The sequence below is a fragment of the Pituophis catenifer genome, unplaced genomic scaffold (assembly GCF_029215685.1).
Source record: "Pituophis catenifer annectens isolate HBS135680 unplaced genomic scaffold, rPitCat1.0.hap2 SCAF_3, whole genome shotgun sequence".
NCBI lineage: Eukaryota > Metazoa > Chordata > Lepidosauria > Squamata > Colubridae > Pituophis > Pituophis catenifer.
In genome coordinates this window covers 90,759,112-90,773,182 of record NW_027256883.1, presented here as the reverse complement: position 1 = coordinate 90,773,182, position 14,071 = coordinate 90,759,112, and the positions used below count along the sequence as shown (strand labels likewise).

At 46.2% G+C, this 14,071-nt stretch overlaps 1 protein-coding gene across 1 annotated transcript; it reads left to right on the top strand.

Annotated features, from left to right (window-relative positions):
* The first annotated feature begins 6,734 nt into the window (after window positions 1-6,734).
* Window positions 6,735-12,719, top strand: IRX2 (iroquois homeobox 2). The gene is made up of 5 exons (XM_070939111.1): window positions 6,735-6,977; window positions 8,648-9,065; window positions 9,706-10,464; window positions 11,565-11,635; window positions 12,624-12,719. Exons 1-4 carry the CDS (start codon window positions 6,735-6,737, stop codon window positions 11,606-11,608), a joined length of 1,464 nt encoding a protein of 487 aa, XP_070795212.1. The 3' UTR covers window positions 11,609-11,635; window positions 12,624-12,719.
* The last annotated feature ends 1,352 nt before the right edge of the window (window positions 12,720-14,071 follow it).

Genomic DNA, 14,071 nt, shown 5'->3' with positions numbered 1-14,071 from the left:
CCCAATTTGGCTGCAGGACAGTCATTTCTTTAGTTAAAAACACCTAATTTGTTGCAATGGAATTTCCTTAGAAGGGAACCTTTTTACCTCTAAGGATCGCAGCCTGCAGGGACAGTCCTGATAACATCAAGGAGAGATTAAGTTCTGAATTTAAAGGGACTTGCTGCCACCTAAGGGAACAAAGTGGCTGGTTCACACGTGCATCTTAGATTTCTCAGAGCTGGCAGAAGCTTTGTGTGATCGTGTGACTTGAGTGACTCCCCTGAATACTGTTGTACCAGAGTTACTGTGGAAGTCCTTGCTGTGAATATTACCCTTGGAGGCCCATTCGGGCAGGGACCTCTTTTAATAGTGACTCTTAGAATAGTGAGTCTAAAGGGAGCCACTAAGGCTAAGCCCTCACAGATCACCTGAGGTCGTCCCAGCAACTTAAACATCTTGAAGCTAGCTTTCTTGCAGTAGGCAATTTTCAAGGGATGGGCACTATGGATATATGCCCTGAGGTAACCATGCATAAATAGCAAGTGTGTTTAGGCTAAACATATAGGGAACGTATTTAAGGAGATTGCAGTGCATCAATTAAGTTTAGCAATATAGCGGGAATTAGGAATCACTGTATTTATTTCCACTTTAACAGGTATTGTTTGAAGGCAAATTTGATAATTTGTGAGGCACTTTGCAGGGTCATAATAAGAATGACTGAACTTCCCTTACATGAAATGCTTGGGGAAGGTAGTGCAGAGGAGAAATTATCCTCTTTCTTCACACAGTACTATATTCAGATCATATTCTTCAGAAACATCTTTAACATGAATATAAAGCATTATAAAGTGTTGTTATCCAAATGCTATTAAAATATCCTGGATGTTGATTTGGAATTGAAATGTAATTTTGAACATCTGCAACACAAGACAAGAATTTTGCACTCTCACCTCACTAACATCTCTTTGTGACCCACTGACTCTTGAAATGGTTCCTCTAGTTGTTTGTGATGATGATTAGGGTGATCCAGTTTGGAAATGGAGACGGCTGCTTCTAAAGCATGGAGCTTGCAAACAGGAGTGCAATCACTTTGCCCACATGCCTAGCTCAAATGAACACAACACCATTTCTGGGTAAACATTTGAAGGACTGCCCTGTGCTTCTCCAGGATGATTGTAAGTATATTAAGTTGGAAGTCTGATTCTTGTTTCAAAGAGATTTACTAGCATGTAAATTATATTGGATGCCACTAGCTATCTCACTGTATTCAATGAATGTTACACACAAGGAAGTATGCATTGGATTGAGCCCTGCATCCTGAATTATATTTACTTTGATGTTCCATGGATGTCCATAGGGACTGCACTATTGAGATATTTAACATCTGTAATTGGGTTGAGTTATCTGGCACTAGAGTTGGGAGCCAAATTTTGAAGTTAGACATTTTCACCTGCGATTTTCTTGAAAACCTAGCCTGCAGTTTCATGATTCCCAGCTGTTGCAACCGTCCTCTCTGAAAGCTATCAGATTGGCAAGACTCATCCTGGACTATGTCACCCACTTCCGCAGCTCACACTATCTAGGGAAGACTAGCTGAGATAACAAACAACTAAAGGGGGAGAGAGAGAGAGAATGCTTGCAAGAGCTCCTTTAGAACACCTCAAAATCCCACTGAGAGAAGGGGACACCCAGTCTCATAAGTGAAGCAAGTCCTACCTGCCTTTTCTTTCAGATTCATCCAAAACTTTCTCAGGGAATTTAACAGCGCCTTACTATACAGATCTATTACAGAGATGCAAACCCCATTGAGCTCAATGGGATGTATTCCTAGTTTGGCCAACACAGAGATGATCACAGAAGACTATGTTAATCAAGGCCAATCAAATCACTCAAACTGCACGGTCCTGATATTCTTTCCAGAGAAGCAGATACCCTTCAAAATAAACCACATTGATTTCCACAGACGTCTTCCCAGACCATCTTCAGCTTGCATTATTAAATCCCATTGATCCTAGTGGCAGAGAGTTAAGTCAGCTCTCCCCTACCTGAAATCAATGGGATTTAAAGAGATCTTAAGTACTTTGGCTGCATCCAGTTATAGACACTCATACTTGGGATGGCTCTAAAGTCATCCAGAGAGCAGATGAATTATTGGGAAAAGGAGCTTAGTACTTCCACCCAGCCCTAGATTTTATTTCTAGATCTGATCGACAAGAAATAATGGATTGCTCCTTCTTCAATTCTGCTAAAGTGCACCGTGAGAAATGTTGGATATTCGGTTAATTGCGCTTAGAAGCACGGGGCGAATGCCCTCTGCTAAGAAACACATATTTAGATAAATAACAAGGATCCTCCTGGCAAGGTCGAAGCGTCTGTGATCGCTTTGCATCTCTTTCATTTATTAGCAGTAATAGACGCACGAAAGGCGGCCCTGAAGTGTAACGCTGCCGGTTACGCGAATTTTGGAAAGGAAAAGGAAAGACGGGGTGCATAATCATAGCGGAATGAGAAATTAAAGCCTCGGAGAGGCCGTAGGGTTTTGTTTTGTTTTTTTATAAATAAAAACTAGCCATTCAAGAAAAGATTTCCCGAAAGCGTGGGAGATGGAAGATTAACGCGCCGTTTCCTTACAAACCGGCACAGTCCAACTCCGGGAGAGAAAGAATTACAGTAAACAGTCTCCGAAACAAGACCAAATGTCCCGTTTTTAGCTAAACACTCCGGTTAGTTCTTCCCCGGAGTCGAATTGGGGGTGGGTGGGAGAGCGGAGGGTAGGGTGGGGTGGGGAATCTTCTTTGTCACACCGCCTGCGTTCTGCTTGCGTTTGGAAATGCATGGCAACAACGTAGTGTTGCTGTTTTGAAGCCATAGAAAAATTATGCAAATCAACCCCAAAGCAAGGGATCGCCTTTTGAAATGGTAATGCTCTATTCATTAAGTACTTATTGGAAAACTAGCCGCTTTCCACCTCCGCCCCCTTCAACCACCACCCTTCCCCCATTTTTTTTTTTTTCAAGAAAAGCAACATTATCTCTTCGGAGGAAGAGCAAAATAATGGGAAAAGAAGATGAACATGACATGGGATATTTAAACTGTCTAGATATTGGGTTTTTTTTTTCTTTGATTATTCCCTTTAATTTATTGATAATTTGCTACACTCGGGATGTGTTTCGATCCCATCTCCCACTCCGAGCTCGGTGACTGTAAGAATCCAGTTTAAGACACATTATTAGCAGGAAAATCCTTCGGGAATCGCTGGAACCTGCTCCTAAACCCACCCTCGCTAACCTTCTCCCCCCACCCACTCCCGCACATGTTCCATCATAATTTAATTCCCATCCTGCACCAATATCCAGCAGGAACAGGAATGATGGGAATTGTAGTCCAACATACCAGAGGAAGCAATGGGAAAACCATTCTGGGTGAAGGACTTTGGGCTGCTGGGCAAGGTGGCGACGAAGACAATCGCATCTCCCCTCCCCCAATTGCATTTGATTCTAATTATCATATTCGGTAATTCTAAGAGGGAGGGAAAGGACAACGACGTTCCTCTTTGTAGCCCATTTTCCACATGAGGGTTGGTTCCAATTCGAGGAGATTTCAAGGCGAATATTTGGAATACCTCTACGAAGTGTCAAAAATGAAAATAAAAGAAATGAGCGGCTCATTCCTTTTTGCTTAGTATAGAAAGGAAATGGAGAGTTGTGTGGGGGTCCCAATTCGTTTTGCAATGCCAGCGTTCCAAGGGCGTCGAGAATAAGGAGACTCTTGGTGGGCAGGACAGAGGTTGGGACAGGGATCTTTCGTTTAGAGGCCACAACTCGTGACTTTTCGGTCTTAAACATTATAATAGACAGGTAGCAGGTTGACTTAATTCCAAAGAGCGTTCAAATCGCAGGTATTCTAGGTATGGGAGAAAGTTTGTTCTCCGGGCTATGCTTCATGTTTTGTCTAAATTCATCCAGGTGATATTTGCATATTTGCTGGTACTATTTAAAATACAGATAAGACGCCAATCTACCAATTTTATGAGCGAGTGGACTTACTGCCTGACTGACGATTGCACTGCAAAAGAAAAGTGAGGACGATCTTCCAGCAGTCAAATGTAAGGGTGTGGAGCGAAGAAAAAGAATGATCTGTAGTGCATCTCGAACCAAATTTGTGCAGATATAGAAAGTGCCAGGCACTGGGTTCTAGGGAAGTTAGAAAGCAGATTGTTATTAAGCCACTTTAGCTCCAATCCCCCAAGTGCGCGGATTCGATTTGCCCCATTCGGTAATCGATCAGACTCGAGGGAAGCTTCAGCCACAATTTGTAAATCCACCTGTCACCTTTAAGTTTTTTTTCCCCCCATGAAACCTCAGGTCACCCTCCCCGCCATCTGCTGGATGATGAAAGCAAATTGTTGCTTCCGAGCAGCTTCGGCGACCAGACGGGATGGATGTTGTGGTGTTCTTTAGATCTTTACCCTGAGTTGAGTCACTGAGCGGAAAGACATCCCATCGAGATTGCCCCACGTTGTGCCTGTGCCGAGTCACTGAGGAACGCCAGTCGTTTAATACTATTTCTTTATACTTCGCAATTCATGGCAATGCCGCGAGGGCCTCAGCTAAAGTGATCAGAGTGGCTTTTAGGGCCAAGCGCTTAAGCATGTGGCGGCCCGTAAGGACGACACTCGAGTAAAGAGCTGCTTCCTTCAAAGCCAGTCTAGATGGGATACGGACGGCAGGGAAAATGGGGTATACCAGATACCTCAAGTCCCCTCACTCATCCCACTGAAGCAAACGTAGCAGCTGCTGAATCGGGACGGAGCACGCAAAATTAATCACACACACACACACACAGAGAGAGAGAGAGAGAGAGAGAGGGAGGGAGGGAGAGAGGGGGAGGATCCGATTTCCCCCAACCCATTGATGATTATATACCATCAAGTCTGTGTCGATTCTTAGCGACCACATAGATTTTTCTCCAGCCTGAGAAAAACCCTCCAGAAGTCAGTGATAAAATAGAAGGCGATGGAGTTCCTTTGCTACCCCAAAGTACCAGGGGTTGGCAGAATTTCGTTGGAGGGGGCGCGGGGTTTCGGAAAGAATTACTTGAGGTTAGGAATTTTTTTTTAAAAAAAAAAAACCCGTCCCAATGGAGAGTGTCTACGGATTAATTGTACAGAGCACTTCTCTTTTCATTGGAATACGGACTGCTTCCTGCCAATATCATCGCTTGTGCCCCCATGAAATTCAGATTAAAGGTTGCTTTTTTTTTTTTTTTGTCCGACCATTCTTGCTACTGCTGCTCGTTTAGATTTCCTGACCCTACCCTAAGCACGTGTCCTAGTCATCCAAACGGGAGTTGCGCTCTACACCTGGAATTTGATTCGGCGTTACGCAGTCTCCGTTTAATTTACGTGATCGAGGCAAAAAGCTTAGATCCAAGCTTCTGTTGGGTTTAGGGTTGCAGCCTGTCAAACTTCTTGGGTCCCATAGATACTTCCTCACAAGCTAGTCTCTCTCTCTCGCACTGCAGCGAGTCTCCACCCCGCCCCGCACGAATTGCAAGTCTCCCTTTATTTAGGGGCGGCGAGGTCCGTTACAGGCCTCCATCCGGGGCTGGTCTGCAATGGAACGAAGCCACATGCCAATTGTCAAAGCCTCAGCCTGGTGCCAATGGGGAATGCCTTTAGTTTGGTGGCGGGCTGGCAGGCCTTCTCCCCTTCCCTCGACGCCTCCTGCCTCCCACGCGGGCAGCTCTGAAACTACGTGACGCTATATAACCCTCCTGAGCTGGGAGGGGGGGGGGACAGAGGGGGTGGAGAGAGGAAAGACAAGAATGCATTTCGTGGCTCGGCGTCCGGCCAGCTTCTTCAGTTGCAGCCGCTGCGCTCCACCGCTGGGCCTCAAGCCACCGCGCGCGATTTTCTCTGAGCCGCAGCCGCCGAGGGGAGGGGGCGGGATTTGATTGTATTTTGTTTTCCCAGCGTCCCGCCCAAGTCCTTCCTTCCCTCCTTGGTTCCATCTGGGAAGGAGCCGGGCGAGGGGCGTGTCTTCGCGCATATGCAGATGAGTCGTCGTGACGGACAGCTCGCCTTGCCAATGTCCCTCCGAAACTCCTTTCCTCACAAACTCCTCGCCTTCCCAAGCTCCTATGCCTGCTCCAAAATCCAAGACTTGTCGCAGGCGCTGTGGGGGAAAGCTCGCCTTGCCTTACTGGCGGGCTACGAGCGCAGGAGGGAGGGAAGGATTGCGGAGCCGGCGGAGACTGCTTACCCGGTGCAGCCCGGTCGAGGCTGGGTTTTCTTCCCGCTCTCCCTCCTTTTTGACCTCTTCCCTGCCGGGGTTTGGGGAGACGCCTCCTCTTCCTCTCCTCTTTCTTCCCGCGCGCCTTCCTTGCCCAGATGCCCACCGCCGCTACCTCCTCCTCCTGCAGCAGTGGGTGACTTCTGCGTGGGAAAGGAGGAGAAGGAGAAAGAGCGCGCGCGCGCGCGCCCAGAAAGAGCGAGCGGCTTTCCTCCGCCTCGCGCCCGGCTCTCCTGTTGGCTCCGGCTCCTCCTGCCTATGGAGCGGACGCTGTGAGCTCCTCCGCGGCCGGAGTGCTCAGCAGCAGCAGCAGCGGCGGCCGCGGCCACGGCGGCGGCGGCGGCAGCAGCAGCAGCTTAGCCGCTGAAGCGCCAGCCGTCCTCCTCTCCGCCCGGGGCTCAGTCCAGGCCCCCCGCTTCCGTTCCTTTTGCCCGCCCGCTGACAGTCGGCCGGCCAACTATGTCCTACCCTCAGGGCTACCTCTACCAGCCCCCGGGCTCGCTGGCGCTCTACTCCTGCCCGGCTTACGGGGCGTCGGCGCTGGCGGCGCCCAGGAGCGAAGAGCTGGCCAGATCATCTTCGGGCTCGGCGTTCAGCCCTTATCCCGGATCCGCGGCGTTCACGGCCCAAGCGGCAGCCACCGGCTTCAGCAGCCCGCTTCAATACTCCACCGACCCGGCCACGGGATTCCCCTCCTACATGGTGGGTAACTGACGAGCGAGCGAGCGAGCGAACGACCCGCCTCGGCGCCATCCTTCACCATCGCCGCCGCCTCCTCCATCTTCCTCCTCCTCCTCCTCATCCATCGCTCCCCCCACTCGAATCTCCGAGACCATCTGGGCTAGGCTGGGGGATCGTGTGAATGTACCCCGCGCTAAGCTCCCCGTGTGAACCGAGGAAAGGAGGGAACAGCTGTCTTTCCCTCGTCGGCTTTCTCTTTCTGGAAGCTTTTCTTTTTTTGTTCTTTCGCTTGTGCCACCTTTCGCTGCTTTTTTTACTTTTCCTTTCTTCGGTTCTTTTCCTTTTCTTTCCCCTTTGTATCCCCGCGTTTTTAAAAACTTCCTCCTCCCTTTTCCTCTGTATTTTTTTTTCCCCTCCTTGGGTTCTGCTTTCCCACTTTCCTTTCTATTTTATGTTTTCGCTATTTTTCTGTTAAGTTTTTTTTCTTCTTCTTCTCTTATTTGTGTCTTTTGTCTCCACTTTTACTTCTGATTGTGTAATTTACAGTGCCGACGTTTCACTGATTTAAAGGACCCCAAGCCGGGGCGTGTGCGCGCGCTTGTGTGTATGTATGTGCGTGTGTCCGCGCGCTCTCACTTCTTTTCGCGCAGCTTCGGGCAGATGTCCACCACTTTCCGATTGCTGCAAAGTATGTTAATGTCGGCGTTCGTGCGTATTTTGTAGCTATTGCAAACCGATGAAGGATTAAAGATAGCAGAGCCTGGGAAAGTGGGGCGAAGGGTTCTTTTTCTTTCACAACACACGAGATATCAGATCCAGCGTCTTTGGCTGGAGTCTCTCTCTCTCCCTCCCTCCCTCCGTCTTTCTCTCTCCCATAACCTTCGCCTTTTCTCCCAGCCGGGCGATCTTTATTTAGGATAATGAGAGCCCCATCTCAAATGCTCTTCTGTTTGACTTTCTCGTGGCAAAAGAAAAGCACCCGCAAGTTGCCAAGTCTTTCTTTCTTTCTTTTTTTCCTCCATGGGTTATTTAAGAACATTAGGTAGATTTGGAGCATATTGTACTTTTCTTTTCTGAACCGGCTATAAAACTTACCAAGTTGCTCAACTAATTTCCTTCCCTTCTCCATATTCTCCTATTACGCAGACTTTAAATCAGCGTAATTTAAACGTTTAAAGGGTGAATTAAAATGCTAATTATATCGTATTTGACCAATTCGAAACGGTGCATATCTCCTGGTTTGCAAATTGGATTTGCAATGCATTAGCGGACTGAATTGCTAAGTGGGGGGTTTTGTTGTGTCTCTCTTCCTATCTCTCCCTCCCCGCTCGCCCGCCTCCCCTCCCCACCCCAGCAAAAAGGAAAATATCTTAGCCATTCATGTAGACATGGAGGGGGGAAGTAGAAAGAGGTCTTAGAGAGGAAAATAAACAAATGTGTTAAATAAATTGAAACTATTAAATGAAAATTTCAGCAGTTTTTCCAGGAGGAGAAGGGAATCTGATTCCAATATCACCGGGGCTTTTATATATATATATTTATAAAGGAAAATGCGTAGAAGTGTTCCCCCAAAATAAATCATTATATATAGTACTCTGTTCTGTTCGCTTAGATTATTATTAATAATATATTTGTGCCGACCACCAGCTGCAGAAATATCTGAGTAAACACTTTGCTTTGGCACTTGGCAGGGTTCTCCTTACGACGCCCACACGACGGGCATGAGCGGGGCCATCAGTTACCATCCCTACGGCAGCCCAGCCTACCCCTATCAGCTAAATGACCCGGCCTACCGGAAGAACGCCACGCGAGACGCCACGGCCACGCTGAAGGCCTGGCTGCAGGAGCACCGCAAGAACCCGTACCCGACTAAAGGCGAGAAGATCATGCTGGCCATCATCACTAAGATGACCCTCACGCAGGTCTCTACCTGGTTCGCCAACGCCCGCAGGAGGCTCAAGAAAGAGAACAAGATGACTTGGGCGCCCCGCAACAAGAGCGAGGATGAGGACGAGGACCTGGAAGGGGAGAGCGGCGGGATCCGGAGCAAGGAGGAGACCGGCTCGGACAAAGGGCGGGACAGCAACGAAACATCGGCGGAAGATGAAGGTGAGAGTTGGACTGGGGGGGGGGGGGGGCGGCCAGCCTGTTTCGGGACCGTTCCATTTTGAGTTCAAGAACAGCGAGGTTAAGGAGAGGTTTTCAGCGGCCGTCTCTTTCTGACGGCCTTTAGTCCCTCCGGTTTAGTCGATAACACACACTCCACCACCACCAATAGCTCAGCACTCAGAGAAAGTTTCTGTAGTTTAATGTTCTCCCATCGGTAGGGCCTCATTTACTGCATAGGAAAGAAGACCTGGAGGAATAATGGTAGCAATGCTGGTGTCCTTACGCTACATTTCCAAAAGCTTTAGGAATATAGTGTCTGCAGGCGGCAGGAAAGGTCGGCCTAAGAGGCGCAAAGAGGGAAACCCGGGGAGGCCGCTCCGCTGGACTCTTCCTGGCCAAGTTCCGGCCAGATGAGCCGCGGCCGTTCTCTTGAACCAGACTGGGGCCTTGCGGAGGGTGGCATCCCTTTAAGGCCTGGCGAGCCGGGTAGGGAGACGGGCGCTGGGACGCGAACGCTAGAAGAGTCACCCGAGCTTCGGGTTGGAAGGAGTTCCCTGGTGGTGGGCAGGAGAGCGGGGATTTGGGGCTGCTGATCCTGTCGCCCTCTTCCCTTGACAGCTCCTCTGGTTCTTTGCCGCAGGGATTAGCTTGCAGGTGGATTCCCTCACCGACCATTCCTGCTCGGCCGAATCGGATGGGGAGAAGGGCCCGTGCAGGGCGGGAGACCCGCTCTGCGAGTCAGGCTCGGAGTGTAAAGACAAGTACGAGGAGATCGAGGAAGACGACGACGAAGAGGACGTGGACGACGATGAGGACGAGGAAGACGACGAGGCGGGCAGAGGCCTCCCCCCTAAGCCCGTCACCTCCTCTCCTCTCACTGGGGTAGAAGCCCCGCTCCTGGGCCACCCGCACGGCCAGGATTCTGCCAGAAACGCCGCCAAAGCTGCTCTGGACGCCCGGATCTCACCTTCGGTGGCCTCCCAGACCACGCAAGCCAGCAAGCCCAAGCTCTGGTCGCTGGCAGAAATCGCCACCTCGGACCTTAAGCATCCGCATTCGCATCCCCACAGCCTGGGCCAGAGCTGCCCGCCCTCGGGCCCACCGCCTTCCACCCCACACAACGCTGCCTACTCGCCTTCTTCGCTCTTGGGGAGGCATATTTATTACACGTCGCCTTTTTATAGCAATTACACAAACTACGGGAACTTCAACGCCCTCCAGGGACAGGGCATCTTGAGGTACAACTCGGCCGCTGTGGCCTCCAACGAGGGACTCAACCAAGCGGTCTTAACTGGCGGCGGCGGCGCGGCTCTGAAGGCGGGCTCGGAAAACTCGCTGAAAACCATCACAGGCCACCTCGAACAGCATTACAAGCCTCCCAGTTCCGATCCCAAGAAAGGTAGGTAAACCCTTTGTTTCTCCTTTTGCTTCCAAGGATCGAAAAACCGCTTAGCCTACTCCAAGAGCGGGAAAAGCAGGCGGCCTTCCTGATCAGCCCACAAGATCACCCGATAAGACTGGGGAGGGCGGGAGTGGAGTAGACCGTCCAGCGATGTGGGTGGGGGGGGGGGGAGGCGGCCTTTCCATTGCTCGAGAAGGCAAAGCAAAAGGGCATGTCCGCAGCATCAACTCCTTCAGACGCCACTGGCCTAGCCTCTACTTTGTTTTGATTAGGCTCACAGCCCTCGTCCCGGGCTGCGATCCTAATCAAGATTCTGCCCGAAGCGCGTTTCACTGAAGGCAAGAGAATCGTCCTTCTAGTAATTAATATGTTAGGAAGGAAATGCAAATATGCCTTTCCAAAATTAGCAAAACTAGATTGACAAAACAATCAGAAAAACAATGAACAAACAAAATTTGGAGTCTAAATTGTTAAAACTACTTAAAACCAGTGCTAAAACTCGTTTTTTTAAAAAAGTTATTTCATGAATTCTTATACCTGAAAAAAATGGAAAGATAGAATGCCATCTTGGGTAAATACGACAAATTTAATATTTCTAAATCTCAGATTCTGGAGACAATGTTAATAGTAGTAAATGTGATAGTAGTATAGTAGCAATAACACTCATCACCATCACTTTCTGAAACAAGAAGAAGTTTTGACAGTCTGTGAATGAGTAAATTCTCAGTAGGAAAGTGTGCATGAGATCCCTGCCTAAGTATATTTAGTCAGCAGAATGTCAGAGAGGGTTATTACACTCTGGATGCACAGGATCGCAGCTTCAACAATCGGCAAACTCTAAGGGTGTCCTGTCACCCTACGAACCCTTATGAGCTTACTTAGCTTTAAACAGGAGATCATTAAGAAAGGTGGTCTCCCAATGAGCAATTATACCCCTCCCCTTAAATCTCCATCAGCTGAGAAATGATGCCATAGGGGCAGGTCTTTCAAACAACCGGCTCTGAGCTTTTGTGCAAGAAGGAGCTAGCCGTGCCCAGAGTGAATAATCTAGTTAGCCAGCTGTGTCCTGTGACTAACTGACGCTTCTATTTTGACAGACCCCACTGAAATGTGCACAGTAGGAGTACAACCATATCTATAGAAGGGCAATCACACAGCAGCCAGGCAAGTAAGTGAGAACCTTCTTTTTCTTTCTGCCTTTTATTCTGTTGCACGTAGTTAGGGGGGATCGTTTGGCATCAGGTCCTAAAACACAGTGCCCAGGCCTGTAAATTGGCTTAATGTTCATTTCTTGTTCCATTACCAAAGGCTATGATTACCCAGAACCTCCAACTGCATGTTTACCCTTTTGTTTCACTTTCCAGAAAACGGTTCAGCTGTTTTATATACACACCATCTTTATCTAACACGGTCCATTTTGAAATGGATACTTAAATTAGACTTTTTAAATGTTATTTGCAAGTTAAAGATATAAGGGAGTGGGCAGTTATTGCACCAAGACCTCACTGAAATGAATGGTGCGGTAGGAAGAGAGCATTGTGTTCATTTTGTAATCCAGCCAGAATGGATCTCATTGTCCTCCTCCACTATTTGAAGTAAGCATGCAAAATAATAGAAGGCAAGAAGCCTTTGTTGTTATATTACCAGTAGGAAATGCAAAAGAACTTCCTACTTGTTTGTATTTATTTATTTAATTAATTCAGCTTAGGAACCCTCTGACTCCAATTGATTCTGTGCAGCTGTACAATAAGGTATCTACATAGATCTTAAATTTAAAGAACTGCGCATCACAATAAGCCTTTAATTTATCTGGTATACTAATATACATTTCAAATAGCAGAGACAGACAATGAGATAGATCTTGGCCAGGTTCCAAAGAGTATCTGCATTCATTACCTAGGTTCATTCCCCATCTATTTCCAAGTTGCTGCAGTTAATTTGTGTTTTTTTTTTAAAAAAAAAATAATTTAAATTATTTTTAAAAATAATAATAATCTTATGATCAAATATTCTTTACTCCCTAAAAACAACAAAACCCCTACCCCAGTCCTTCCCAGGCAAGGTAGGAGAATAACCTTTTCACTTTGCTGCCAGTTTTAACACATTCTGTGTAAATGAAAGATTGAGGATGATCTGGTGTTTTCCTTGGTCCACAGGTAGGTGTCACAATTGCTTTGAGAAAAGTCAACAAGCCATCATCTCTCCCCAAGCTAATCTATCTATCTCTATCTGTAACTCTAACAAAACTCTAAATCCGGATCACATCTTGTGCCACTGTATAAAAGAAGACCACAGAGCACTCTTAGATCTACAGACTCTCTCTAATTATTGAACCAGAATTTTGTTGGACATTAATGTGCGTTTGCTGGTATAGTCTAGTTTCCCTAATGTATGTGTGATTAAAAAAGGAAAACAAAAACAAAAAAGGAAATCTGTTTTTTCTCAGGATATCTTGACTTGATCACTTCATTGCCACGGTATATATATATATATCTATATATATCTATATATCTATATTCTGTAGGTGTGATAGGACTTATTGTACAAACTCTTTGTATAAGATACATACAGTAGGGATTAATTAAAGAAACTGCAAGTACTTACAAAATGAAACATATTTGATATTTATTTTTGTAATGATATAAAATCTTCTAGTAATTTATGCAAGTTGTATTGCAATGGAATCCCAAGTCTTTTGTAAATAAATTATGCCTGGTTTTTATTTGAAACATTGATGGTTATACAATCCCTTGTTGTTTAACAAGAATTCTTTACTAATTTATATCTATAATTGTAAATAAAACAGATTAGTCTACAACAAGGTGCTGCCTTTTTATTCCATATTACTGGTTATAAATATGCATATTTGGTAATGTATGATAATTTGCAAAGCATTACAGAGATGTTATATCTTTTGAATTTGTTTAGTAATGTGACTAAATAAAACTTAAACTATTGTGAAAATAAAAAACCTTCAAATTTAATCAATTTATATAGATACACATATAGAAATAACCAACATTTTTCATACAAAATGTTGTTTTAACCCAAATTTTAAATAAATGCAGTTATTTTTTTAATCAAAAAGTAAAAACAATGTAAGAAATCCTCCCAGTAAAAAATATCCTCCCTCATTTCAAGTGCTTTCTACACATTTCTATAACGCACTAATCACTTAAGACATCCATCTTGGCCTTAAAAAAAAAAAAAAAGGAAAAAGAAGAAACTCAACAGTCTCCATTTTCCCACCCACCCCAGTAAATAATGAGAATTCCCATATAGTAAAATTTCAATAAAGAGACAAACAACCATTTATTTTCTTTTCCAAAGATAAATTGAGTGAATATAACTTACAGTTATGAAACAAGAATAATAGCTTCTTAGACTGCCCTTTAATCAATCATACACTTATTTTTCAAGAGGCTCATCTATTTTATTCCATGATTAATAATGTTCCGGCATGAGAGCATTATTAGATCCCAGCAGGAGAAATCCTGGATGCTTTTAGCTGCTTTGCAATGGTCAGTTGGGGTTCATTACGGGCTGATATTGAACCATTTATAAAATCTTGTCTAAACATCTGCCAGCTCAGATAGGCCGATGT

Excerpts from the sequence above, each read along its gene's own strand:
- IRX2 (XM_070939111.1), top strand. The coding sequence starts at position 6,735 with ATGTCCTACCCTCAGGGCTACCTCTACCAGCCCCCGGGCTCGCTGGCG. Across the intron at positions 6,978-8,647 it reads CGGGATTCCCCTCCTACATG|GGTTCTCCTTACGACGCCCA; the intron begins GTGGGTAACTGA and ends GGCACTTGGCAG. Across the intron at positions 10,465-11,564 it reads CAGTTCCGATCCCAAGAAAG|ACCCCACTGAAATGTGCACA; the intron begins GTAGGTAAACCC and ends CTATTTTGACAG.